A 27,584-nucleotide genomic window follows, 5' to 3' on the forward strand; every position below is an offset into this window, starting at 1 on the left:
CTGCCCAACACCAAAAATTTCCACCAGCTTTGGTTGCTTGGGGGTTCCGTCCCTGCTGGGTGACTCAGACTTTTTGAGTTCTGTCTGAGTGCCTGGACAACCAGCCGTGGGCAGTGCTGAGGACTTCCAGCCTGTCCCTCCTGTCTCCTGCAGAAGAGAGGAAAACTCTGCCTCTGTGACTTCAGGTGGACTGTGTCGAGCTCCTGGGATGTCCTGCTGCTGACACCCATGAATAATGAACTGATAGCCTGTCCAGTTGCAAAATGCAGAACCCATCCTCTGGATCTGCTTCTTGGTTCAGTCCGTCTCAGCTCAGCTCAACTAGGAGAAACTCCAGGAAAGATGAGCCTCTCCCCACCTCCCCTCTACAGCTGTGCTCTTAAATCTGGCAGCCACTAGTCACATGTGGTTATGCAAAGTTAACTAAAATTAAATTCAACCAAAGAATTAGTCCCTCAGTTGCAGTAGCTGTATTTTAGTGCTTCTTGGCCATGTGTGGTTTGTGGCTTCCATGTTGGACAGTGTAGATACAGAACATGTCCGTCACTGCAGAAGGTTCTGTTGGACCTTGTGACTTTGTAGCATTGCAGAGTCCCAAGGATGAAATCCTCTCTTGGTCCTACTGTATCCTGTTCCCTTGCCGCATGACTAGTGTCAGCTCACTTTTATTGTCTCCACCCTAGCGTGCAAGCTCATTGAGGGCAGGATTGTGTTGGTTGTGTTCTGCTTCCTGTGCCTTTCAGTGCTAGGAGCATCATAGTGCTTGCTTATTGAGTAAAAAGAAAATCAGTGGATGGCTGAATAAGCAGTGTTTGTGGACCCAAAGTAATGCCCTTGGGGCCCTGGAGATTTGGGTGGTCCTATTAGGGCATAGTCAATCTATTATACCAAGATAAGGAAGCAACTGTAAGTGTCCACCAATGGGTGAAAGGATAAAGAAGTTGGGATATGTATAAAAGGAATACTACTCAGCCATGAAAAAGAATGAAAGAATGTTGTTTGTAGCAACATGGCTGGACTTGGAGCTAATTATGCTTAGTGACATAAGTCAGACAGAGAAAGACAAATACTGCATGATATCACTTATATGTGGAATCTAAAAAATATGACAAACTAGTGACTATAACAAAAAAAGAAGAAGCAGACTCAGATATAAAGAACAAACTAGTGGTTACCAATGGGGAGAGGTAAGGGGAAAGAGGTGAAATAGGGGAAGAAGACTAAGAGGTACAAACTACTGTATATAACATAACCAACCAGCTACAGGTATTTATTGTATTTCACATTGTGAATCCACGCATTGTATACCTGTAACTTTTATAATATTATATAGTATTGAAGTATCAACTGTACTTTACAATAAACTTGTTCAAGATTGTAAATCAGCTATACCTCAAAAAAAAAAAAACCCACTCTATTTTACAGAGCTCATTGCCTTTTTTTGGGAAACAGCCACAAACACCCACAGTTCCTAAAGCAGATGAAAATGAGACACCACAGAGGATTGGAGATAATCTTTAGCAGTGGGCCTGTGCTGTTTCGGAACTTTTCCACCTGGTCTCAGGGACTAGTCATTTTTGGATGGACCCTTGTTGGGGGCTCTTCTGAAACCTGGAAGGATCTCCATGTGTGGGGATAAGCGGGGCTTCTTCTGAAGCTGCTTTTGACCTGTCTGTCTGCAGGCAGTGTTCCCCTAGTTATGAAGCCGGTCTCTGGCACAGCTGGTCTCACATCTCCATTGGCCCAGAGCCAGCCATCTCCAAACCAAATTTGTGGCCCATAGTTCAATGCCACGGAGATGCCCGCAGCTCCCCTCTCTCCCGAGCTGCAGAGGAGACAACAGGGCAATCTCTTTGAGCTTGAAAAGAAACTTTGTCTTCTTCAATCCCTCTTTTCTGAAGATGAGCAAGTGCTTCTCACCATCAATCCAAGCCACAGCTGCAGCGATGCCTGATCCATAACCCACTGCACCAGGCCAGGGTTCAGGAATCGAACCGATGCTTAGCCAGATCATTAACCCACTGCTCCACAGTGGGAACTCCACATTGTTTTTTAAATGGAGATGGTTATTTCAGCTTAAAGTGCCTGGAGGGCAGGGCTGTCGCATCTGGATCTTGGTGTCTCATGGGCAGTGGGCTCTTGGTAAACAGTTTCTTTTTCTTGTTGTTTTAGGGCCACACCTGCAGCATAATGAAGTTCCCAGGCTAAGGGTTGAATTGGAGCTACAGCCACCAGCCTACACCACAAGCCAGGGCAACGCCAGATCCGAGACATGTCCTCAAACTACACCATCTCACGGCAACGCCTGATCCCTAACCCACTGAACGAGGCCAGGGACCGAACCCACATCCTCATGGACACCAGTCGGGTTTGTTACCACTGAGCCACAACGGGAACTTCCAGTTTCTTTGCTTTGGGAATCCAGTTGTGTGTTTGATTTTCCATTATAGTTTATCACAAGATATTGAATATAGTTCCCTGTGCTATACAGACCTTGTTGTTTAACTATTTTACATGCAGTAGTTTGTATCTGCGAATCGCAAACTGAATCCAGTTTGGCCATTGGGTCAGAGTTTCTATTTGCAGTATTACCCTGTAATAATGCAAAGCGGTGTGGTGCAGTGGTTCGGAGCATGACTCTGGAGCTGGGCCCTGGGCGTCAAGTTCAGCATTGACACACGTTCAACACACCCTGCCTCGTGGGGCTATCGTGAGGGCTAAATTAGCGTTATCATAAGTGGTATATAATTATCTGCTTGTATGACTACCGCTCTTCAGAATAATGATCACTTCAAAGTCTGGCTACCAAATGCCTCTGTGACCAAAGATGAGTTCCTTGGTTTTCCAGGTGTTAGAAGATACAGATATTTCTGTCCTTGTGTGATTGTGAGAACAAAGGGCCTGCTGTTCCTTGGCTCCTGCCGGTTCACATGGCCAGATCACTAACAGGTCTTCAAAGCAGAGTCCTACTTTATGTAAGTAGCCTCGACCACCATGGACCAGGAGAAAGTTGCGTAGTTGGTCTGCTCTTGGATGGCCTTGATCTGCCCTTGGACAGCCTTAAGGCCACCAGTTGCCCTGCAGGCCAGTGTGTGAGAATATGGATCCCACTGCCTGGCCAGGCACCTGCTTGCTCACCAGGCAGAATTACAGAGCCAAGTCTGGCTGATTTTCCAGGCTGCAGACAGCTTAGGAAGGAGTCTGAGGGAGCCGAACCAAAGGAGTAAGAGAGACTCCAAGGCCACCTTTGCTGATTGCAGCTACCTGTGTTCTGTGCCCATCCAGGAGCCTTTGGCCAAGGCTTCCAAGCCTGGATTTATAGCTGGGAGATCCCAGCATTCCAAGCCTCTGGGTCCCCAGTTTTCCCTGGTGCATAGGCGGTTGGAGGCTGGGAGGGCTGTCGTGGCAGAGGGGCCTGGGTGGACATGGAGAGAAAAGAGACCCACCTCTCAGCCTCGGAGATAACTTAAGTTCTGAAGTGGAGCTACAACAAGAAGCTGTGGCCCACCTCTGCTCACCATGTAATGCAGGAGGCAGAGGAGAGCTTAGGGAAGGGGTGGGGATGGGGTGGGGTATGCAGGGTGCGGTCCAATGATCCCCCAGAGGCGGCAGGAGCTTGGGAGATCAGGCCTGTCCCATCACACGAGCTGGTTTGGCGGTAATGCCATGTGAGAAAGGCCGCTGCAGGGGTGCGTTCATGCCACGGATAACCCAGTGCCCTAGCATTGCACTAGATGCCGGAGATGTATTCACAGACTGAATTAACAGTATCCTTGTCTTCCTGGAGCTCAGAGGGGAGATCCCATTGCTGTTCAAATCACACAAATCAATTCATCATCACAAACTGTGTTAAGAGCTGAGGGAAAAAGGGGATGAGAGGTGACTATAAGGGGGCCCATCCTCACCTGTGAGAGTCAGAAAGAGCCTCCCAGATGAGCCCCAATCTGAGTAGGGGGGGGGAGGAATAGCACGTCCACAGGCCTGCAGGTAGGAGCACATTTAGGCACAGGACCAGCAGCACGTGAGGCAGGGGAAGAGCAGGAAGTGCTGAGGCTGGAGAAGGGGTCCCGGGGTCAGAGTCGCCAGGCTAGCAGACCACATGAAGGTCCCTAAGGGCCCTGGGACGCTCAAGGGCTTTAAGCAAGGCCAGTGCAGGGAGCCGATCCTGGGCAGGGTTGAGGTGTGGAGGCCCCAGCCCCCTCCTGATATCCTATCAGCTCTTCCCACCTCTGGGTGGCAGCTTGAGGGTGGGCAGAGGGCTGCCTCCAGATATGACTCTCCGTACTATTGATTGTCACCCCAGAATACCAGACTCTATCCTGAGACACTCAGGACATTTCTCTTTGGTCTTCGGGCAGGACTCAGGCTGAATGTGTGAGTGTGGGAGCACAGGGGGTTCTGAAGGAAGCCCACTGTCCATCCTCATAAGCCTGTGTGTGTGTGTGTGTGTGTGTGTGTGTGTGAGTGAGGGGGTGGTTCAGCCTCCAGCCGCTGCCTCCCTGTGCCGAGCAGCCAGCAGCCAGCACCCAGCACCCAGGCATGAGGTCAGGAGAGTGGGAGGGACTGGATTTACAGCTGAGAGGCAGTCTGTGTATTGATGGACAGGCTTGGACTCTCTTGGGGTTTGGCCAACATGGCTTATGTGTTCCCAGCACTCCCTTGAAGGGAGTGGTATTACCTCTGGACTCCCTTGGCTATCCTGGAAAAGGGTCAATAAGTTCTCATCTATTTCCAGGTAGAAACGGGGTGTAGTCTTGCCTTTTCTGAACCTCTCTGAGTGTGATGTCATTATTCAGTTAACTGTAATGTCACTGACAGCCAGAGGTGTGCTCTGACGTTGCCATGTGCTATTGCGGGAGAGTCATTCTCTCAGCTCACACTGATGAAAAGCTTTCAGTGTGTCCAGAGCTCTGCTCTAGGGGGTGAGTAAGAGTGGATCTGGCTCTCAAGGCCCATAAGTCTAATTGTGGGTTATTCACCAGAAGCTCATGCATTGTATAGTCCAGTTATTGTTTGCCAACTATTCTATGGTTGTTAACAAGGGTTGACTGAGAAAGGGCTTCATGGTCAATAGGTTTGGGAGGTACCTCATCATACATGCCCTTGATGTGATTATCTGTTGCTACGTAACAAACTATTGCAGAACTGAATGGCTGAAAACAACTTATTATCTCTCACAGTGCTGGTGAGTTGACTGGGCTCAGCTGGGCAGGTCTTGCTTGGGGTCTCCCATGCATTTACTCCTTTTCATCTCTGTTTGTTGCAATCAGATGATTGCTGAGGTCAGATCCATCTGAAGACTTCTTCACTCACATGTCTCTGCCCATGTTTGTTGGGTGTTTCTCTCTCCACTTGCTTTTGCCACATGCTAGCTTGGGCTTCCTCCTAGCATGGTGGTCTCAGTGTCATTGGGCTTCTTACAGGGTGGCTGGTTTCCCCGAGAGTGAGTGCTGCCAGAGACCTGGGAGGAAGCTGCAGGGCATCATATGACCTCTCTCAGAAGTCCCAAAACATCACTGCCACAGCATTTTTTGTCATTCCCCCCACTTTTTTTTTTTTTCTTTTTAGAGCCACTACTGAGGCATATGGAAGTTCCCAGGCTAGGGATCGAATTGGAGCTGCAGCTGCTGCCCTATGCCACAGCCACACCAAGATCCAAGCTGGTCTGCAACATACACCACAGGTTACTGCAGCACCAGATCCTTAACACGCTGAGCGAGGCCAGGGATTGAACCCACATCCTCATGGATCTAGTCAGGTTAGTTAACCGCTAAGCCATTAAGGGAACTCCCTGCCATAGCATTTTTTGATCAAGCAAATTCCTGAGGCTGGTTTAGATTCAAGGGAAGGGAATTAGGCTCCACAGCTCAACAGAAAGAGTAGTAAATATTTTGCAGCCATCTACCTTTGATTTACTCTACCTCTTAGAGATCTGTAATGTGTAAGAATGCACCAAAGGTGTCTGGGAATTTCTACAGGAAAGAAGACTAACTCAGCATTTCATAAGCGGATGATGATAATTATTTTAGATCAGTAAATTCCTTTCTCATAGAAAATTACTTAACTTGTATTCTGCCAGAGAGCAGTGGACATAAATTGAAGGGTGATAGATTTGGGGGCTCAGTACTACTTTCTAATAAATAAAACTTTCCAAAGATGGAAAGGAGTGATTGCTAAGGAGTTCTTGGTTTGAGGAGGTCCCCAAACAGAGGGCCTATGAATGGTCACGGGCATGGACAGAGGGATGGAATGTCTCGGTGGGGAAAGCTTTGATTTGACCTCTGGCCAATCTAGGTTCAAGTTCATCACTTAGAGCCATGTAAAACCAGGCGAGTTCCCTCGCTCTTGGCTTCAGTTTCCTTACCTACAAAATCGATAGTTCCTATTTCATATGGGTGATGAGAATTAATGAGATCCTGCGTGTGAATTACTTAGCTTAGGACGCCTTCCCTGGTTAGAGCCTGTGGCTGCTCAGTTCCCATCCCTTTCTAGGGTTTAAGAACTTGGGGTTTATTCTGGACTTGCTTCCCCAGGGCAAGCTACTATTGGACCCACCCTGACTTCTCTTGCAAAAGTAACTCCTGTTCACTTTCACTTTTTTTCCAACCTAGTTTCTCATAAGTGACCGTGACCCTCAGTGCAACCTCCACTGCTCCAGGACTCAACCCAAACCTATCTGTGCCTCCGACGGCAGGTCCTACGAGTCCATGTGTGAGTACCAGCGAGCCAAGTGCAGAGACCCAGCCCTGGGTGTGGTGCATCGTGGTAGATGCAAGGGTGAGTGCCCCCTCTCCCTTTCCACTGGGGAATTTGGGAAGCAGGACTGGCTGGCTGAAGAATGCATACTTTTCTGGCTTTCAAATGCTGCCCCCAGGCTAAGACAGAGAACTGTGCTGCTACTTGGCTAGGGCTTTTAATTTTTATTATGTTTTTTTGTAGAGATGCTTAAAATGGCAAGACATCACGGCTGGCTCCTGAATAGGGATTCCAGATTGTTGGCCAACAGATGTATTTTGTTTGGTCTGCTCACATGTTTTAAAATATTAAAGACATTTGAGACAACATTTAAAAATTGGGAACTTCAACATAAAAATCTGGATTTTTGTATTTATAAAAAATAGAAAGCTCTGGTAATATTAGGTCTGTGTTCCCTCCTACAAGGCAAACATGTGAACTTAATAGCACCCACCTCCTTTAAAGGGGAGCCCATTGTCTAGTTTGCCACAGTCCTCAGCACTCTCTATGGTATTGCGAAGCTGAATGCCATTCTTTACACACCCAGCTCCTTGTCTAACTTGTATCACTTTCCTACTTCCTGGAGATATTTGAGTTTGTGATCCCTGGACTGCTCAGAGCTATCATAGGGATTGTGGGGGCTAAGTGGCTGTCCTAGAGCCTCTGATTTCCCCCAAGAAAGTACATGCATTCTTCTTCTTCTTTTTTTTTTTTTCCCACTTTTAAGGGCCACACTTGTGGCACACGGAAGTTTCCAGGCTAAGGGTTGAATCAGAACTGCAGCTGCCAGCCACAGCCACAGCCACAGCAATGCCAGACCGAGCCATGTCTGTGACCTACACCAACACCTCACAGCAACGCTGGATCCTTAACCCACTGAGCAAGGCCAGGGATCAAACCTGCGTCCTCATGGATACTAGTCGGGTTCATAATCCTCTGAGCCACAGCAGGACGTCCTAGTGTTTGCATTCTTAAACTGCAAAACATCTCTAGATTCCCTGGGCTTGCATGTTTTTGAATAAACCCAGTGAAAAATAATGGAAGTAGAACTTTTTTTTTCCCCTAGGAGGGGCTGGGAATACTTGAGAGAAGAAAATGAACAGAACCTGGTGTAAATGTAAGCCCCCCTCTTCTAAGAGTGACATGAAGAGGAAGATGAGGCCATGCGGTGCTCACTAGCCCCTGTCCTCGCGTCCTGGGAAGAGCCAGTTGGCTGCGTGTGGGCTCCCCACGGGCAGAATGCTTTTCTCTCAGTGTTTCTAGAACCAGCGGCCATTTTGTCCGTGGCTCCTGTGTGGGATCCAAGTGGGTCTGAAGTGCAGCTCCCTCCTCTCCTCTTAGACGCTGGCCAGAGCAAGTGTCGCCTGGAGCGGGCTCAGGCCCTGGAGCAAGCCAAGAAGCCCCAGGAGGCGGTGTTTGTCCCGGAGTGCGGCGAGGATGGCTCCTTCACCCAGGTAGGCCTGGGCCAAGCCTCTCGGGCCCAGGTCCTGGACTGGGGCCGAGGGGAGGTGCCCGGGGGCAGCAGGCCCTGAGAGCCCCGCTTTCTGGAAACAGCTGAGGGCTCTCTGACGCCCCTCTGTGCAGCCTTCTGGTGCCCGCGTTCCCCTCCTGGGCCCCCGCGCCACCCCTGCCAGCTGGCAGTGGGTCCTAAAAGGCTCATGGAGGTTCGAGCCAGGAAACTGGCATTGCTCGGGCCCCATCGTCCCTGCTGGCCGTCTCCATTTTTCTCTTCTGTCAAATGCGGGCTGATTATTTTTTCTTAGCCCCGCCAGTTTCCCTGGGCAACCCCTGTAGTCCTGTCACTGTTTTTTGCTACCCCTCTCTAGGCCTTTTCTTCCTGCTCCCAGCCCTCAAAGGAACCCATGCTCTCTGAGAGTATAAAATGGCCGTGGTTCCCAGTGTGTGTGTGTGTGTGTGTGTGTGTGTGTGTTATATGGTGTGTAATATCTGTGTGTCTATGTGAATGCTGTGTGGGGTGTTATCTGTGTGTGTGTGATATTGTATGTGTGTGTTTTGTGGTGGGTGGTATCTGTGGGCCCGTGTGCATGTGTGGTGTCTACGCATGCATGCGTGTGTGTGTGTGCATGCATGCTCTGCACATGTGTGTGTTTGCATGCATGCTCTGTGCATGTGTGTGTGTGTGTTTGTGTGTGTGTGTGCATGCATGCACTCAGATTTTAAAATTCCTTTTCAGGCAGTCCTACTTCTCACCCTGTGTGATGCTCTGGTTAGAGCTTGTGTAATAGTAACACTGGCTAAATTGAAGTTGGCACAGACCGAAACATGAGCAACCTGGGACAATGGGGTGGTAAAGCTTTGGGGTTGGCTGTGGGGATATAGTCGAGGGGCAGAGGCTGTCTGGTGAAAGTGGGGAAGGGCGCTGGGCAAGAGTGGGTCAACTTGTGATGGGCCTGGTGCCAAGACTCCCTTTGTGGACTAGAGTGGCATTTGGGAAATCCTACTACCTGAGAGCTGGCAGTGGAGGCCTCGGCGTGTGTGTAGGGGGGTGTTTGAAAGCATCCCTTAATTCTGAATCCATGGGGCAAAGGGTGCAGGCTGGCCTTTTTTCTGCTGGGTTTCAGGTTTCATTTCAGGACTGAGCCCTGGGGATTGCTGATTTCAGATTGCGTCTCCGCTGGGGGGAAACATGGAGAGGTGGTGGGGCAGGCACTGGGCTACATGTTTGTAAAAGCTTCCCAACTGATTCGAGTGTTCAGCCAGGACTGAGAGCCACCAGGTTAAACTGACCTTGGCTGCTGACCCTGTGAGTGGTGTTTTAATTCATCTTCTCACTCAAGTCTCACCACCAGCCTGCCAGGTATGTGTTACCATCACCATTTACCGAAGATGCAGCCATGGCGGCGAGTGGAGTGGCTGGGCTCAAAGTCAAAGGCGGCTCCCTCTGGCTCCAGAGCCCTCCAAAGGCCACCAGGCTCTGCTCTCCTCTGAACCAGCAGCTTTAAAGGCGGCTCTGAGGTGTGGACTGGAGGAAGGCTGCCTGGTGCTGTGGTTAGCACCACGCTTCTGGTGCCAGACAGCCTGGGCGTGTGCCCACCCTCCACTTCAGGCTGGGCCCTGAACTTCCCTGGGTCACAGTAACTTTATGTGAAAATCGGACATGTTATGTTCATGATCATTTTATATGGGAATAATGATCGTATTTTGCATAGTACATGTTAGTCTTATTATTACTATTACCGAGCATTCAGGCGGCTCACCTCATAGGGCTGCGATGGGGAGTAAATGAGTTCCCCCGTGTAAAACACTTGGGACACATGAATGCTGTATAAATATCTGCCATTATTATCATCATTATCCCCAGCTCCACGCCTGGCTCCACCACTCAAATCTTCCCAAGATGTTATGGATGATGTCACCTAGGGAAAAACAAACCTTTGGTTGAACCTTCCTCCCCTCCCCCATCAATTCTTTTTTTTTTTTAATCATGTATGCTAGTGGACAGAGTGTGCTTGATCTGTGTATATATATTTGAAACTATACACTGCTGAGAATTTGCATACGCGGGAGAAAAATCAAACCTCTGGCAGCTGAGGTTGGGGCCGAGATGGGGGGTGGTGAAGGTAACAGGGAGGAAGCGACATCTTTCCTCCCCCTTCCTCCAGGCTTGCATAATCCGGAGTGTGCTGCTTCTGAGAGCGGTTGACCCCCTGCCCTCCTGGTTCTGAAGCATTTGCTGTCCCGTGACAGACAGCCGCTAGCCAGCTTTTGTTTTGGTGAGGCCAGACTGGTCCAGGTGGTGTTTGCCGGCGAGAGGAACTTCCAGATTGGTCTGGGCAGAATTGCTAAGTGAGGGGGCCCCTGAGGTTCAACAAAGGTTGGATAGACACTCAAGAGCCCCCTCGTTGCTTTGACACGCTAAGCACTGCCATGTGTCTGCAGGCCTGAGGCTGGCTCACCCCAACGGGCAGTCAGGCGGCCAGACAGCCGGCCTGTCCTTGTTACAGTGATTGAAATGGATGTGCCTTTTCCCTTGATCAAAGACACTGCAATAACTTCACAAAATGAGGCTGCCTCTTTGAGTGTGCCTCACTTGCATTGACAGGCTGCCAAAAGGCTCTGAGAAAAAATGTTTTTCTCCCTCCTCCAACCTCCACTGTCCCCTAGCTGGACTTTTTGGGTTTTTTTTTTTTTTAAAGACCAAAATCCAGCCTCATCATTTTAATATTGTTTAGAATATTGACAAAAATGCATCCTGGTGTCAGTAACATAGTTTAGCCCTGTGAATTACAACCCAATACTACGCTCTTGAAGTTTAGGGAGGAACTAAAGGGACCCTAATGGGACTGGACTTGTCTGGCTTGGGACACAGCTTGGGGCCAGATGACCAGGCTGGCTTTAATGGGGTACGTGTGGGATACAATGGTCTCTGTTCTCTAATTTGTTTTCTCTTGTCTTCTTCCCTCGTTACACCCCTCCCCACTTTGCCCCAACTCATATAGCAGAAGTGGAAACACTAGATCACCTTAGGTTTTTAAAAACCTTGCTATTGGAGTTCCCGTCGTGGCGCAGTGGTTAACGAATCCGACTAGGAACCATGAAGTTGCGGGTTCGGTCCCTGCCCTTGCTCAGTGGGTTAACGATCCGGCGTTGCTGTGAGCTGTGGTGTAGGTTGCAGACGCGGCTCGGATCCCGCGTTGCTGTGGCTCTGGTGTAGGCCGGTGGCTACAGCTCCGATTCAACCCCTAGCCTGGGAACCTCCATATGCTGCGGGAGCGGCCCAAGAAATAGCAACAACAACAACAACAAAAAAAGACAAAAGACAAAAAAAATAAAAAATAAAATAAAAAATAAAAACCTTGCTATTGAATTCACATCCCAGACCATTAAATCAGATTCTGGGAGAGGGACCCAGACAGTGCTATTATTTCAAGCTCCTCAGGTGATACCAGAATTTGGTCCAAATCGTGAATGAGGGCTATACCACTCTTGTTCTCAGTTGCATCATCGGAATGTGGGGTTAAGGCTTTTGGATGACCTCTTGAGTAAGGCTGGGAGCTACTGGTTTTGTCCTTTGCTGTGGTCCAATCTGTTTCCTCTTCTGGGTATCAGGGATGAAACGCCGGACATCTGTTCTACCAAGTCCTTTGCCAAGCTGTCGTCTGGTGCCCGATGCGATTGAAATCACAGCTGTCGAGGAAGGGTATTGGAGCGCCACCACTGGGAAATGTTGGCTGGAGCTTGTCAAGCGTGTGCATCACTTTATTGAGTGCTACTTGGTCCTAGGCACTGAGTTTTGTACCCATTAATCTTTATTAGAACCTTTTGAGGTAGTTATTAATACCCTTACTTATACTGGAAAACCAAGTTTCAGAGGGGTGGCATAGCTAGTTCAAGGTCACTAAGGATTTGTACTCTAGCCTGCCTAATTTAAAGGCCTGAGCGCTTAACTTTTTATACTCCAGAGAGTTCTTGATGCACATGTTTCATTTTTACCACCATTGTTATTCCAGAAGTACCGTCTCTGATGGTGTTGACCAATCAATCAAGCAAACATTATTATTATTATTATTTTTTTTTGTCGTTTTGGGGCCATACCCACAGCATATGGAAGTTCCCAGTCTAGGGGTCGAATCAGAGCTGCAGCTGCCAGCCTACACCACAGCTCACAGCAACACCAGATCCTTAACCCACTGAGCGAGGCCAAGGATTGTACCTGTGTCCTCATGGATATTAGTTGGGTTCGTTACTGCTGTACCACCATGGGAACTCTTAAAAAAATCCTTTTGATTATGGAAATGTTAGAATATACAAAAATGGAGACATGATGGCATAGTGAACTCCATGTACTCATCATCCAGCTTCAACAATAATTAACAGGTGGCTGATTCTATTTTGTCTTTACCCCATTTTTACCTCCCACCCCAAACTGGATTGCTCCAAAGTAGATCCCAAACACAATATTTTTTTCATCTCGTACATTTTGGAACTCTGCTATGTTCCGGGCTGTGAGCTGGTTGCTATGGGGGGGATTCAGGAAAGGCCATGGGAGTTCCCATTGTGGCTCAGCGGATTAAGAACCCAACATAGTTGTCTGCGAGGATGCCGGTTTGATGCCTGGCCCTGCTCAATGGGTTAAGGATCTGGCATTGCTGCAAGCTGAGTTATAGGTTGAGGATGTGGCTCAGATCCAGCATCCAGCATTGCCGTGGCTGTGGTGTAGGCTGGCACCTGCAGCTCAGATTCGACCTCTAGCCTGGGGATTTCCATATGCCACAGACGCAGCCCTGACAAGAAGAGAAGAGGAAAGAAAAGGCCATGACTGTGCCTTCAAGGAGTTTACATGCAGGAAAGACATGAAAATATAGATGAAGTAGCTAGTATATGAGATCCTATATGTACAACTGGGTATATTGCAAATGCCCATTTACAAGTCGGTAAATTTTAATTTGGAATTCTGAGTGGAGAAAATATATACAAGTTAACAAGTTCAAATATATACAAGTTTGCCTTAATGACAAAGGGCTAATATTAGATTAAAAAAAAAAACACCTTACAAACCAAGAAGAAAAAGACTCTAGTAGAAAAATGGACAAGAGATACCAATAAATAGGTCACACAGTAATAACAGTAATAACAATAGCCAGTAAGTGTCTGTGAATGATGTTATGTTCCTTAGTAATTAAAGAAATACAAATAAAAATAATGTTGTGTCATTTTGCTTACCAAATTGTTAAAACTTGGAAAAAAGATAGTAATATTCAGTCGTGAGGGGAAAAGGCTGCCCCTACATCATACTTGAAAAAGTAAATTGGCACTGACGTTTTATGGAATAATTTTACCATAAGGGTCAAAAGTCCTTAATTGTGCCCACATCTTGAGCCCTCAGTTCCACGTCTAGGAATTTATTCTAAGGAAATCGTTTAAAATATGTGCAAATTTTTAGCCACAAGGATTTCCATCTCATTTCTGCTTGTAGTTGCTAATATTTGGAAACAACCTAAATATCCAAAATAGAGAATTGCTTAAACAAGTTATGATATAGCCATGCTCTGACACTGGTAGCATGACGTGCTGTAGATGCTCATTTCGCATAGTTTGTGTGTATATATGTATGTTAGAGCCTTTATCAACTAATCAAAAGAGAAATAGTCTCTCTTTTTCTAGGAAAGCTATATACACCATGCAAAAAAAAAATTCTGACAATATGGAAGAACATAGGTAGAAAAGCCAGTGATTTCCTACCTTTGACATAGCAATAATTAAGTCTATAACCCACTAGTTCTTCCCCTGTGTCCTTTCATTATTTAGGGCAAAAATAGTATAAGGTCATATATCACTTTCCAAATGCTTTCTTATACTACGTATATTGTGAATGTATTTCCAGGTTAGTTACACATAACTCTCCCTCATTTTTAAAGGGCGCATTGTAGTCCATTGTATGAATGTACCACGAATTCTGGAAGTTTGGGGATTACGTTTCTGGAAGTTGCATGTTGGGTAGACATTTTAAGGTGTTTGATGCATACTCCCAAACTGTCTTCCAGTGTTGAGCAATGATGTGGTTGATCAGCAGCTGTTACCAAATACATTCCCAAGCCATTTTCTGTGTGTGTGTGTGTGTGTGTGTGTGTGTGTGTGTGTGTCGATAGACCGTAGTTCTAATGATACTGTAGAATATAAAACACCATTTGTGATATTACTGCTATGGGAAAAAAAAATGTATTATGTTTCCCATCTTTGAGCCCCTTGTTCCAAGAACAACCTTCTTGATACAGCTCTGCCTGGCACCTACACGTGTCCCATTTTTTCCTCATTTTAATTCCTCACAGTAATGCACACTTACATATGTGCTTTTTTTTTAAATTTTCTTTTGCCATGGAGCCTGGGAAGCTATAATTTCTTCTTTCTTTCTTTCTCTCTCCCTCTCTTTTTTTTGGCCACGCCCATGGCACGCAGACGCTCCCAGGCCAGGGGTTTAACCTGCACCACAGCAGCAGCCCAAGCCACAGCAGGGACAACGCCAGAGCCTTGACTCCCTGTGATTTCTTCTAGATGATGCTTTGTTCAGAAATTGGAAGTGCAAAGAGAAGGTTCTGAGGCTTTTTGGCAAAGGCAGTAGGCTCCCCTTGTCAGCATTTCTACAGCTCTTACTTGCTGCTGCACTTCTTACAACCTGGGGAAGTACAGCTTGTTTCCTAAGTGCCTGGGCCCGAGCTCTGAAGCAGGGCTTGAGGTTCCTTTTTTGCTCCTAGTTCCCCCATCCTTCCCCACCCCCCACCTCAGCTGAAGAAACATCAGCAAGCTGGGAGCACTGAGCATCCTTATGGGGGAAAGAATTTGTCCCATTTTTGATGAGTCTAAGGGTTCCATCTTTTTGTCATAACATACCTACAGCAATAGTGTGGATCTCTTTTCAAACAGTGCAGAGGGCTCTCTATGTAGAGCACTAAAAACCTGGCTGCATCCACAGCTGGAATGTCTTGAGCATCTCCAGCCATAGCCATTCCTTCGGATGCCCCCAAGTGCAGCCAGCTCTGTAGGTTTTTGTGAATGGTACCAACTTTTATTTTTTTTTTTTTAAAAAATCACACTGTTAAAAAACATAAACCCATCCTTTATGTACAGATGGCATAACGGCCAAACGGCCAGGAGACCCAGTGTTGGGTCAGTCGTTGCTTTTCTTTGTCCTTTTTTAAGTGCTCAATAAACATACTATTATCGTTACCATTTGAGCATCTCCTGTGCCCGGAGCTTCTCACTACTTGTTTTACATGCGTTTTTTTGTTGAATTGCTTTTGTTCCAAACAACCAGATGTTGCACTTGGTAACTTATATGAAAATGCCCACAAAGTGGTACATAATTTCTGTTCAGCAGATGTTGATGCTCTTCCTCTTTGGTCTCAGTTGGCTCAGCTGTAAAACAGGAGAGATACTTGAGCCCTTCCAAAGGCCAGCAAACGGTGGCCTGTGGGCTAGCCACCTGGTTTTCTTATTTAAAATAGCAACTCTATTAAGATAGAATTCACATGCCATAAAATTTGTCCCTTTAAGTGTGTGATTCAGTGGTTTTTAGTATATTTACAGAGCTGTGCAGCCATCACCACTGTCTAAAGCCAGAGTATTTTCATCCTTCCGGAACAGTTCCTATACCCACTGGAGGTCCTGTGAAAGTAAATGTTTAATTTTGAAAATGATGGGAGTTCCTGCTGTGGTGCAGTGGGTTAAGGATCTGGTGTTGTCTTTGCGGCAGTGAGAGTCCAATCCCTGGCACAGTGGGTTAAAGATCTGGTGTTGCCACAGCTGTGGCATAGGTCATAGCTGCAACTCAGATTTGATCCCTGGCCCAGGAACTGCCTTAAGCTGCAGGTGCAACCAAAAAAAATTTTTTGTGAATGATAGAAGGAACGGGGCCTGAGGCTTCCATGTGCAGGGAGGACTTGTCTAGCAAGTGACTCATCTAATCTATCACATGGTGGGAGCCACCGCTGTGAGCCACCACTGTCCTCTTTTCAAAGAAAGAACTGGTGTTCCCCGCTCCCCACCCCCGATCACCCACAGGTGCGGAGGAGGGCAAATGAGGATGGATGGAGCAGGCTTTATGCTGCAACACTGTATCCATTGTGTTCTGTGGTGACTTGCCTACTTGCACTGCTCCATCCTCCTCTTCATTGGCCAATTGGCCACTGAGCATCTGCTCCCAGATTGGCTGGCATTGTTTGCTTCGGAGCAAGTTGCAGGGTCTGGGTACTCCCGGCTGGGTGTCTGACCTCCCCATAGCCTTTGGTGAGTCTCTCCCTCCAGTCTGTTGTGGACACAAAAGGAACAAGTTCTGGATGGTGCCTGCAGCTGCTCTTCTGCGAGGGGGTGTACTTGGGAGGAAGGGAAGGACAGGGGCCTGCCTCTCTGGGCTTCCTGCTGCTTTCAGGAAAGGGGAGGCTCAGTGATGGAGGCTTCCATCATCCCCTCTGCTGTTCTTTTCTTTCTTAGATAATAACAACACCTGTATAGCACTTGTTTATGTTTTATAAGTGCCTGACACACATTTGCTTATTCAATCCTCACTAGGACCTATGAGTAGACACCATTATATTCTCATTTTATTTATTTAATTAATTAACCAACTTATTTATGTATGTATTTTTGGCTGCACCCATGACATACCGAAGTTTCTGGGCCAGGGATCGAACCAGTGACCCAAGCCACAGCAGTGACAATGCTGGATCCTTAATCCACGGACCCACCGGGAACTCCTGTCGTCTCATTTTATGGATGAGGAAACTGAGGAGGGGAGAAGCTGAGTAGCTTGCCCAGGATCAGGTAACCTGCAAATAGCAGAGTCAGGATCCCAGCCCAAGCAGCCTGGTGCCAGGATTCTTGGTCCTCCCCATGGCCCTAAGTGCCTCTTAAAGGACATTGCCGTCTTTTATAGTGATGGTGCCTCATGCGAGCATATCCGGGAGGATAACTTAGGGGAGAAGGTCAGGAAATCAGGTCTCATGAGGAATATGCATAGGGGCCAGTGATTGGCTTCAGAAATGAGAAGAACCAAAGGATGGATGGGAAAGTGATGGCCAGAGGGACACATGAGCGCCGCCTTCAAACCTTTGTCTGTGGGTGACAATAGCTTTTTACTGACTAGATCCACAGAGCCAACGCAGGGTCAGTGAGTAAGATATGGAATGACTCAGATTCTGACTCAAAATAGGGAAGAACTTTTTACAAGAGGAGCAACCCACAGATGGAGTGTTTTGCTCAAAGAGGAAAAGTGTTTTACTCAAACTTCCCATCCCAGGAAGAGGGCATGCAGGACTGAATGGGCATCCGGCAGGGGAGCTGTGGGCGTTGCGGGGGGTGCGACTGCACTTGGGAAGAGGGTTAAATGGGTGACTCTGGGAGTAACCTCCACACTTCTTCAGATTTTATGAGACTCATGTTCAGGCTGGTGGGCAGGCACTCAGTCGGTCCACAGCAAACACTTATTCAGGAAGCTTCTGAGCAGAGCCATTAACTTAGGTCTACTGTCACTCCATTCCACATGCTAGGCTCTGACCCTGCAGGTCAGTCAGCTAAACTCATGCAAAATTAACAGCATCAGACCCCCCCTCCCCCACATCAAAGCAGGAAAGGCAAAAGGAACACAGGAGGGAGGTATGAAAGCAGCAAAGTTTAATTAAAAGTGTAGTCAGGGGAGTTCCCTGGTGGCCTAGTGGTTAAGGATCTGGTGTTGTCACAGGTTCGATACTTGGTCCAGGAACTTCTGCAGACACCCCCAAAAAAGAAAAAAAAAGTGAAGTCAGATATGGGAAGCAAGAAAGAGCCCCCACTCCTTCAGGCCACCTTTGTCTCATCACTGGCCAGATTTTCACAGTTCTGATCTAAACAGAGCTCCTACACAAGAGAGACTTTTTTATTGGATATTTTTAAAAACTTAAACATGTATTTGATACCTTCCCCTCAAAATGGAAATAGCATTGAAAGAATTGGAGGTGTCTCATTTGGTTTTTACAAAACCTGGGCCATTCTAGGCACCGAAAAGGGGGGCAGGAATTAAGAAAGTAAAGTTCTTTGTGTCCCTGAAGCCCTAACCCTCAGGTTTTTAAAATACATTCGTGTGTGTGTTGGGGGATGGTGTTCTCACTTTTTGGAAAACACAAAACATGTCCTTCATCACATATTTGGAAAAGTGATCCTGACCTCGACAGGTACTAGTTTATAAATTCCCACACTACACCTAAGCAGTGAAAGTACAACTTAGGTCACAGTTGTAGAATCACAGAACTGGGGGTGGGGGGGTCAGAGAAGGCCCCAGAGGCATAGGTATCTGGTTCATTTTCTCCTCCCTCTCCCTGCCCAGGGCTCAGGATCCACTTACAACCACTCACCAAGCTGTTATCTATCTTCTGCTTGATTGCCACCAAAGATGGGAAGCTTGTTACCACCAATGACAGTGTAGTGCATTTGGGGAACAATTTAGTTGGAAAATCCTTCTCTACGTTGACTTGAAATTGTCATTTCCAACAGATGACCTCCATCCTAGCTTATGGGACTTAACAGAATCCACAGAAATCCCGGTTTCCACAGAAAGATCTTAAAACAGACACCATTATGTCCTTGTGAAATCCTTTCTTATAGCCAACAAATATTTCTTGTTGCCCTGGCAAAAATCTTGTTCTGTCACTCATTCCCGTATCATAGAGATTTATGTTTTGCTTTCCTCCTGGCGTCTTTCCTCTGAATTCAGTCTGCCAAGGTCCTTCTCTAGACTGGACACGATATTTCAGATGTGGTCATAACCAGCTTGCAGAAGAATGGGATGCTCTCTCGTTCTCAAAACACTACTGCTGCTATCACATCGGCAACCATGTCATAATCAACTCGTTAAAACATAGTAAGGACATCCACACTTGGGAGAATTTGAAATTGAGGGGTTTTCTTCCTTCCTTGGATTGTCTCCATTAAATTCTGGAGGATGAAGTAAATGCTGTAAAAGGAAAATCCCTCCTCCCCCAGCAGACAGTCCTCCCTAGGCTTGGCACAGAGCAGGAGATGATATCTATGGCCAACAGGAATAGCAGTGCTTTGAAGCTACAACCTACATCCCTGCAAAAGGGAAGAGGAAAAGGATGAAAGCAGCCTGTGCTGAGTGCATACTCTATGCCCATACTCTGTTTTAGACGCTTTATGTATCTTGTCTCATTTTGTCTTCTCAGTAACCTTCAAGGTGCGCATCATTAGCCTTATTTCATAAATAGGCTCAGAGAAGTTAAAGGATGTTACCAAAGTCACATAGCTAGTAGCAGAGGCAGTATTTAAACCCAGGTCATTTGGCTGCCAAAGCCGTGTTTTCCCTCCTGCATCCTGTTGCATCTCAGCCAAACCTGACTAAAGAGGAGGGGGAACATTTGCGGGATAACCTCTTCTAAACTGAAGGAAAAACAGCTCATGTGAGCCAGACCAAAAGGATTACACCATCCCTCTCTTCTCCCCCGCTCTTCCCACTGCAATCAAATGTTCTTCCATGTGTGAAATCATCCAGAAGATTTAATGCTACAATCACTAGATCCGTGAATTAAAAGACCACATGTCATCAGAACAACTGGAACAGAAAAACTTTGGAAAGAAGTATTGTCCCAAAGCCCCTTGCTCCCAAATTTCCACCTTGAAGAGTACTTGTATTTCAGTGATACATGCCTGAGAGGATGGAGTGATGAAGCGACCTTTAAATCAGTGGTTCTTGGAGACTTGTGTTTGCCAAAGGGGGGAGGGAGGAGTGAGATGGACTGGGAGTTTGGAGTTAGTAGATGCAATAGATGTAAACTATTACATTTAGAATAGATAAGCAATGAGGTCTGCTGTATAGTACAGGAAACTATATACCGTCACTTGTGATAAAATGTGATAGAAGATAATACAAGAAAAAAGAATGTGTATATATATGTATATATACATATATATATGTGTAAAACTGGGTGACTTTGCTGTACAGCAGAAATGAACAGAACATTGTAAATCAACTATAATTTTTAAAAATTTGTAAAATTGTCAAAAACCAAAACAAACAACAGTGGTTCTTAGAGTATGGTCCCTAGTCCACAGGGGAACTTGTTAGAAATGCATATTCTACAGCTGACCCCAGACCTCATGAATCCAGAGACTCTGTGGGTGAGGCCCAGCAGTCTGTTTTAGTAAGCTGTCCAGGTGAATCTAATCATGCCTCCAGTAAGCAATGTTCTCCTACAGCTTCTGATGGAGAGGGAGCTTCCAGGAAGATCTGGTGGCCACCTCAGGTGATGTGGAGACTCAGTCACCCAGCCAGGACACATGGAACCCATGGAAGAACACTTCTTGGAGGTCCTCTGGGGAATGCAGACAAAAGGAAAATGGTACAGCTGAAAATACTGCCCTGAAACAAAGTTATCAGGTGGACCAACAGCAAGATGCTTAACTGTCACTGGGCATTACCTTAGTCCAAAGAGCCTTTTAACTGACCTGGAGCAGCTGGCTGATTATAAAGAAAAAAGAAAGGTTCATACTCCCATTGCCAAGGAGATTTAGAGAAATAGCCTTCTGCTTTTAGTTCAACTTTTTCCCACTAGGAAATATTCCTGTACATGATAGTAGTCATTTCATTACAAGTTTGGTAGTGGCTTCTAAGCATGGTGAATCAAGCCTGTCCCCATGCATATGGTTCACATTTTCGATTTTACAAAAGAAGTACAAGAAAAATGGTGGTGGGGTGGTGAGGATGAAGCTACAGGATAGAAGGTGCCATGCGTGTTAGGAGGATCCTAGTTGTCAATGAAGGTCTGAGGCAGTTCAAGCTGGATTTCTTAATAGAGCATGAGAAAGCATGAGAAAAGGAGGTAATTGTTTCAAGAAGAGTAAACCAAATGAAAGCCTGATACCTGGATAGTAAGAAAGTATGACTGGGAAAAGCAGAGAAATCTAACAAGGCTCTGCCCTTCATAATATGCCTTTTTAAAAAAATAGCATGTTTCAGAGAACACTAGTACTACCCTGGATGCTCCCTGTGTTACTGAATCAAACTTTAGTCTGCTCACAGACAGCACAGCAAGGTCAGTCTACTGATGCCAGGTGGTGGTGAAGGAAAGTATAGCGTTTATTGAAGGGTGCCAAGCAAGGAGAATGGGCAGCTCATGCTCAAAGGACCTGAACTCCCTGATGACTTGCAGGGAAGGGTTTTTAAAGGTAACATTTGGGATAGGCATTGTAGCTTGTGGACTTTCTTCTAATCAGTCAGTGGTGAAGTAACAGGGTGATATTTTAAGAATCTGAATCATCAACCTTCTGGTTCCAACCAATCTGGGGTCCATATGCTTGTGTTCAGCTTGTAATCACCATCCTCCACTTGGGCAGGGGGGGTTCTTAGTTTCCACAGGACAACTCAAGGATTTGCGTCAGATTATTATGTATATCCCTTGAGGAGAAACTGGGACTCTATTTTACAATCATTGAACTATTGTTTAAGCTATCATTACTTTTCCTGCTTGACTGCTTTTCATTTGTTTCTGTACTCCCTTACTTCCCTAATTAGTAACTGCTTGAGTCTGCTCTTTGGACTTCAGGGAAGTCCTAGGAGACTAAAGCTTTTAGTTTAGTGTAGTTTTATACAAAGTTTAACGTATAAAAGAAGAAATAGGCTTTGGTACCCAGAAGGGCCCCACAGGTCCTGCTCAGTTTCAGTCCTTTGATTTCTTTGATACTCCTCAATCCTGAGGGGGGCAGTGGGGTGGGACAAGACAGGGAATAATGTTTTAGATGGAGATGTTATTCATAAACTCAGCAGGGAAACACAGTTTTAAGGGGATTTGGTTTCAACCATACAAAGTTAAGGGATGGTCCCACAGTTAAATGAGTTGAGGAATTGCTGCAAATGATATCTTCCTCTTAGAGCTGATTTAAGGCTCTTAGAAGTCCTGCAGTCAAGAAATCTTTTAATTTTATTAGACCCAATTTTTCCACAGTTACTTGGCTAGAGAGCCCCTTCATCCCCAGTCATTCCTAGTCACACCCATAGGCACTGACTGTATTCATCACTGTATCAAAGTGACAGATATAAAGGTGGGGGAATAGCAACTTCATGTTCCAGGAGAAAGAAAGTGGGCACATGCAGGGGAGACTGGTCTCCTAGGGAAGTAGGGGGCCCTTGGGAGGAAAGGCAGCAAAATTCTAACAACAGAGAAGCCACTTGGGCATGTGAGGTCCAACCCCTGTCAGAGAAGCCCTGCAAGAACAGCCAGAGGAAAGCAGACCAGCAGAGGGGCATGGCAAAGGTCCCCATGCTATTGTCCAAACTACTCCAAAAATAGCCTCTCACTCAAGGAGCAAAAGAGTCTTGATTTGAGTATTTATCCCTTCTCCTCTCCCCCAAAAGAGTTCCATCGGCCAGAGAATTCCAAGACACAGACACCCAGTCATTTCCCTAAGACACCAGCACTGGGACCCATGCCTTTCTCAATCTCCCTTCCAGGCCTGGGGGGCTCCCCCATCTGCCAGAACTAGGGACTGGTCATCCATCATGCTGCCTCTCTTGTCTTGGAGCCTTGGTTTCCTCATTTGTACAATGTTTGGGTTAGATGGTAATTTCTAAGCTTTTCTCCATTTCCCCATACCTCTCCTATAAAAGCCTCACTGGGTTGAGTTGAGGCCCAAATGAGATAACCCATCAGTCATGGGGGTGATGGAGAAGTTATTGTATCAGCACAACGTTGTAAATCAACTACAATTTACTGAAAAGAAAGAAAAGTCCTTGTAAAGGCGGAAGGCAGTGCTTTCCACCTGGAGCACGCCACCTGCGTGTTCTTTGTTTCAAGACAGAATTCTCTCGTGCTGCCTCGTGCTGCCCTCCCGTTCAGTCCTCTGTTGGCTTTACCCTGTGAGCAGATGTTTGCTCTGGTCTTCTCTGCTCATCAGTCACTCAACTGGACTTTCTGGGGGTGTAGCCTCCCACGTTCTTCCAGGTTGTCCACAAGTTGGGCTAATGTAATGGCCTTAAAATAACTTCAGATTTGTCTGAATTTGGACAGAGGTTGACCTGAAGTACACTACTGGGCTGTTTATACAAAAGGATTCTTGCCAAAAATATTTAAGTATATGAGTCAGTGATGAAATTTACCTACCTGAGAACACACTGTTTTAAAGCACCTTCTAGGAGTACCAGTTATATTCCACAGTCTAGTTCCAGCATAAGCAGAGAGTACCCTCATGTAGGGTGATGTATAAACACTTTTTGTCATAAGAAAGACCCATCAGTTGACATTTCAGCCTTCCCAGGATGTTCCGGAGTGGGATAGGAACAAACGCCACGGTCTGTATCTGTACCTTTGTGGCTCGAACAACCCTGAGGTTGGAAAACTACACTAGATGCTAGATACTAGAAGTGGCCAATTATTTTGTCAGTTCCTCTTGGCCCATGCTTCTCCCATAAATTAAGTCCGAGAGTTGATTAATTTGAGGCGGGTGTGTGTGTGGAGGAGGTAGAACAAAGGGGATTACTTATTAATTTAAAAGAATAAGTACTTTGTCAGGGAGGAGGCAAAACTAGGTAGATTCTACCTCTTGATCAAGTAGATATAAACCACTAATTCTATAGAATTTACAGCCTGACTTTTCTCCTCTGACAGTAATAGAGCCGTTTCTTTATGAAAACAAACTTCCCCTTCCTGTACTCAAACTTTTTCACACTTTTTGCTGATTTCAGAGCACCCCTACCCCTGGGACTGGTCAGAATAGAATGTTCTTTAGTTTCCATCAGAGACTCTGGCTGTGTACAGATAGTTGGCTAAAAAATAACATAATGATAATAAAAATAAATAGCTAAGTTTCACTGGGGATTCACCATGTGAGCTAAGAGCTTTATTTATATTATCTAGCTTAATCCTCCCAGCAACTGAGTGAGGTAGGTATTATTATCTCTCCTTTTAAAATAGACATGACAGTCTGAAGCTTGGTTGGATTATGAATCTCTGCAAGCCTGTAGAGGATTGGAAAGTTCCATGGTTCCCTTAACATGAAGTCATGGAACTGGTTAGTTAAGGAAGTCAGGCTTCAGTCTGACTCCATGACCATTGCTTTCTGTCTCCACATAACTTCTTTTTCATCAAGAAGGTACCTTGCAAACTCTTCAAGACAAGTTTGAAACCCCCTCTCAATTGAGAACCAAGGGTCGGTTCACGGAGGGCCCTTTCAGCAAAGAGAAGTGAGCTGGCTGGGCACTTCCTGCAGGCTGAGACCCTGCTTGGTCCTCTGGGTCTTCTTTTGTGCACCCCTGTCCCCTCCCCCGCAGCACACCTGTGGCAGGTGTGCCCATAACCATGTGCTCCAAGCCTCAGAGGAACATGGCAACAATCTTTCGTTTGATTCTGGTTATAAAACTCTGCAGGATTTGGAAGCAGCTTTCAGCCTGAGGATTTTGTCATCTGGAGTCTGTTCCTTGGAGCCTGGTCTGAGGAAAATGCCAAGGCCCCCGGGGGAGAAAGGTGCTGTGTTTGGGCCTGTAGGCCTGGCTGGGGGCCGGGAGGCAGCCTCTGTGTGACCATACGGACACAATGGGCGCTCAGTGAGCTTGTGGCCCCTGGGACCCACTGAGCCCCAAGGTCAGGTTCTATCCCCTGAAACAAAGCTTTGGCCTCAGTCTCTCCCTCATGCCTGTGGTTCTGTCCCCAGCAGCCTGGCTGGGACTCTGCATGCCCAGGAGGAGGGGGCACTCCATGCAGCCTTTGCCTGCAGCCCTGCACCAAAGATGCAGCCTTGGTGGCTGGACCTGGACCTGGCGGGTAACATCCTCACTGAAAGGGAGACTGGCCTTGGCCACAGGAGCCAAGGGGCCTGGGAGTGAGTCATCGTGGCCGGTGGTCCCTGGGGACAGGCTTCCCTAGAGGTGATTATTGGCCAGGGAGGAAGAAGCAGCCAGCCAGGCCCCATTAAAATGCTGCCCCTGGCAAGGAATCATTTCTCAGAGCCATTCCCTGCAGGCCGGACAGGATCGGAAGGGGTGTGCTCCAAGTTTCCAGCAGTGCTTCAATCCAAGCCTCTGGAGGTCCCCGGGGGAGCTCTGGCTGGCGAGAAGGCTGGCTGGCCAGGTGTTTCTGACACAGCCACGCACAGGCATTGCCACAGCCACCCTGTATCCGGCCACCACCCCAGGTCCAGGCTCTGGACTCACGCTGTTTTCCTTGCCATTGCCCTCCAGGTTTGGCACTGTTATCCCCAGCTTATAGCTGGGCTTTGAATCCCCAGCTTATAGATGGGCTTTAAATCAGGATTCAAACCCAGGTCTGTCTAGGTTTCTTTCCATCTCACTATTAGGCTATCTCAGGAGGTAGCACTTAACCCACCTAGGGACATTGATCTTGGGTGAGCATCTGGGGTAGCGCCGTACCTGTGCGGTTTATGGGTTGTCTCCATGCAGTGACGTGGGAAGGAAACATGGCCCTGGGGTAGCGGCATTGGATAGAATTTCCCTGCATGGACGGGAGAGGTGGGTGGCTCATCTGTACACAGTCATCCCGCTGGTAGGAACAAGATGCCCTCCATCTTCTTCTTATCCTGCTTTCTGTGGGCAGGTCTCTAGTGAAACTAGTCTTGGAGAGAATTACAGTGTTTGATACCCACACAAGAGCTTTTCGGCCCTATCGATAACTTCTGGATTTTACCCAGGCTGTCAGATGGCTCCTTCGCCTCTGTACCCCTTGTGTCCCTCGCCCCTCAATTGGTATGCTCTTACTGTCTCTCTTCCATTCCAATATGTCCTTGATCCCAAGAGCCACCTTCTCCCCACGCTTTAATGCCTGTGCCGTTGGCACACGTCTTGTAATTCTTGAGGCCTACATTTAATGTGATGGGGCCATTTAAATTGATATTACATTTTTATAATGGATGGAGACCAAGAATTCAGGAAATAGGATAATTCACACATGTATTCAACTCATCAAATGCCTACAAGAAATGTCAGGCCTTGTGCCAGATGCTTGGAATATAGAAATAACCAATATGCAGTGCCTTGCCTTGGGGGGGTCACAGTCTAATGGGGCAGATAGACTAGACAGATCAGCAGTTAAGCTCACTGTAATAGGGGCTCTGAATTTGGGGAACCAGGGTGTATGGAGGGTCAGAGGAAGGAGAGAGAGGAGGTGGGGAGGCTGGGACCACTTTAGGGATAAGGTGTCTGGTGAGGGGGGTGGGCATACAGGGGGGTTGGGAGGGGGTGGGGATGGGTTGAGGATAGTATTCTTGGCAGAGTGACTGGTTGGAGCAAACAAAGGCTCAGAATCGTGAAACACCAGGATGTGTCTGTGAGCCTCAAAGCGTTCCTTATGGCTGGGATGGAGGGTGTGTGTGTGTGGAGACTGGAGGCAAAAATGAAGCTGCAGGAATAGGGAGGGGGCAGATCACGGGGCCCCCAAGCTTGTGCAAATTGGCATCCTCCTCATCCTGAGTCCATTGGCAAGGCACTGAAGTTTTAAGCAGGGGCGTGATGATTTGTGTTTAGGAGCTCCAGGTAGAAGGTGTGTGGAGAGGATGGTGGGGGGCGAGGGGAACAGGTAGACAGAGTGATATCGTTTTTGAAAAAGAAAGAAGAATTCCCTGGGATGAAGCCAAAAGCCTCATTTTTATTTACTATTCCCAGGCAGTGGGAAGCTGGGGCACAGAAGCTTGGGGGAGCTTGCACAGAGGTGCTGCAGGGCATTGAGAACTAGAATCTTTGGGCACAGGGACCTTGTTCTCCCCTGAGCCCTTTCACATGTGCCCTTCTCTCAGAAGAGCCACATGATGAAGAGGCAGGCTGCCCTGGGAGTGGATGCCAGGAAAAGCTATATTCCAGAGACCTGCCATTTATCTCTACTTGTAAAGAAGGGTCCCGCCAACCTGCAGTGCTGACATCCCCCCTTGTACTTCCCAAATTAATTCACCAATCAGAATTTTTTTTTTACAGGTGAGGGGGATACACCTGGATGTATCCAAGTAAGGCAGAAGAGGTTAAGCACCGAACATCATGAGGAAACAGTAGCGACATTGCTGTGGTTGTGCCCAGGAGTCTCACAGAAAACACAGTCAATGTTGGGACACTCGGGGAGGGCTGCAGGGGCGGGGGGTGGAGGGACCTCTCTGCCATGCTGGGGATGCCTTGAAAGGGGTGGGAGGTGACGGTTGAGACGATGACCCAAGTCTTATGGTTCTTTTCCCCTTACCACTTCCCTGAACAGGTGCAGTGCCACACATACACGGGGTACTGCTGGTGTGTCACCCCGGATGGGAAGCCCATCAGCGGCTCTTCTGTGCAGAATAAAACTCCTGTATGTTCAGGTACTGTCGGGAAGGGCAGGAAGAAAGAAAAGGGTTGGAATGAGACCCATTGGCTGGTCTTC

At 47.1% G+C, this 27,584-nt stretch overlaps 1 protein-coding gene across 4 annotated transcripts in view; it reads left to right on the forward strand.

Moving 5' to 3' along the window:
• The window catches only part of SMOC1 (SPARC related modular calcium binding 1), a 148,269-nt gene that overhangs the window by 61,987 nt on the left and 58,698 nt on the right, over positions 1-27,584 (forward strand). For all 4 annotated transcript variants that reach the window (XM_021099408.1, XM_021099410.1, XM_021099409.1 and 1 more), the window contains exons 2-4: positions 6,612-6,777; positions 8,077-8,189; positions 27,423-27,522. In XM_021099408.1, the coding sequence (XP_020955067.1) occupies positions 6,612-6,777; positions 8,077-8,189; positions 27,423-27,522 (379 nt within the window). The remainder of the gene's footprint in view (positions 1-6,611; positions 6,778-8,076; positions 8,190-27,422; positions 27,523-27,584) is intronic.

The sequence above is a fragment of the Sus scrofa genome, chromosome 7 (genome assembly GCF_000003025.6).
Source record: "Sus scrofa isolate TJ Tabasco breed Duroc chromosome 7, Sscrofa11.1, whole genome shotgun sequence".
NCBI lineage: Eukaryota > Metazoa > Chordata > Mammalia > Artiodactyla > Suidae > Sus > Sus scrofa.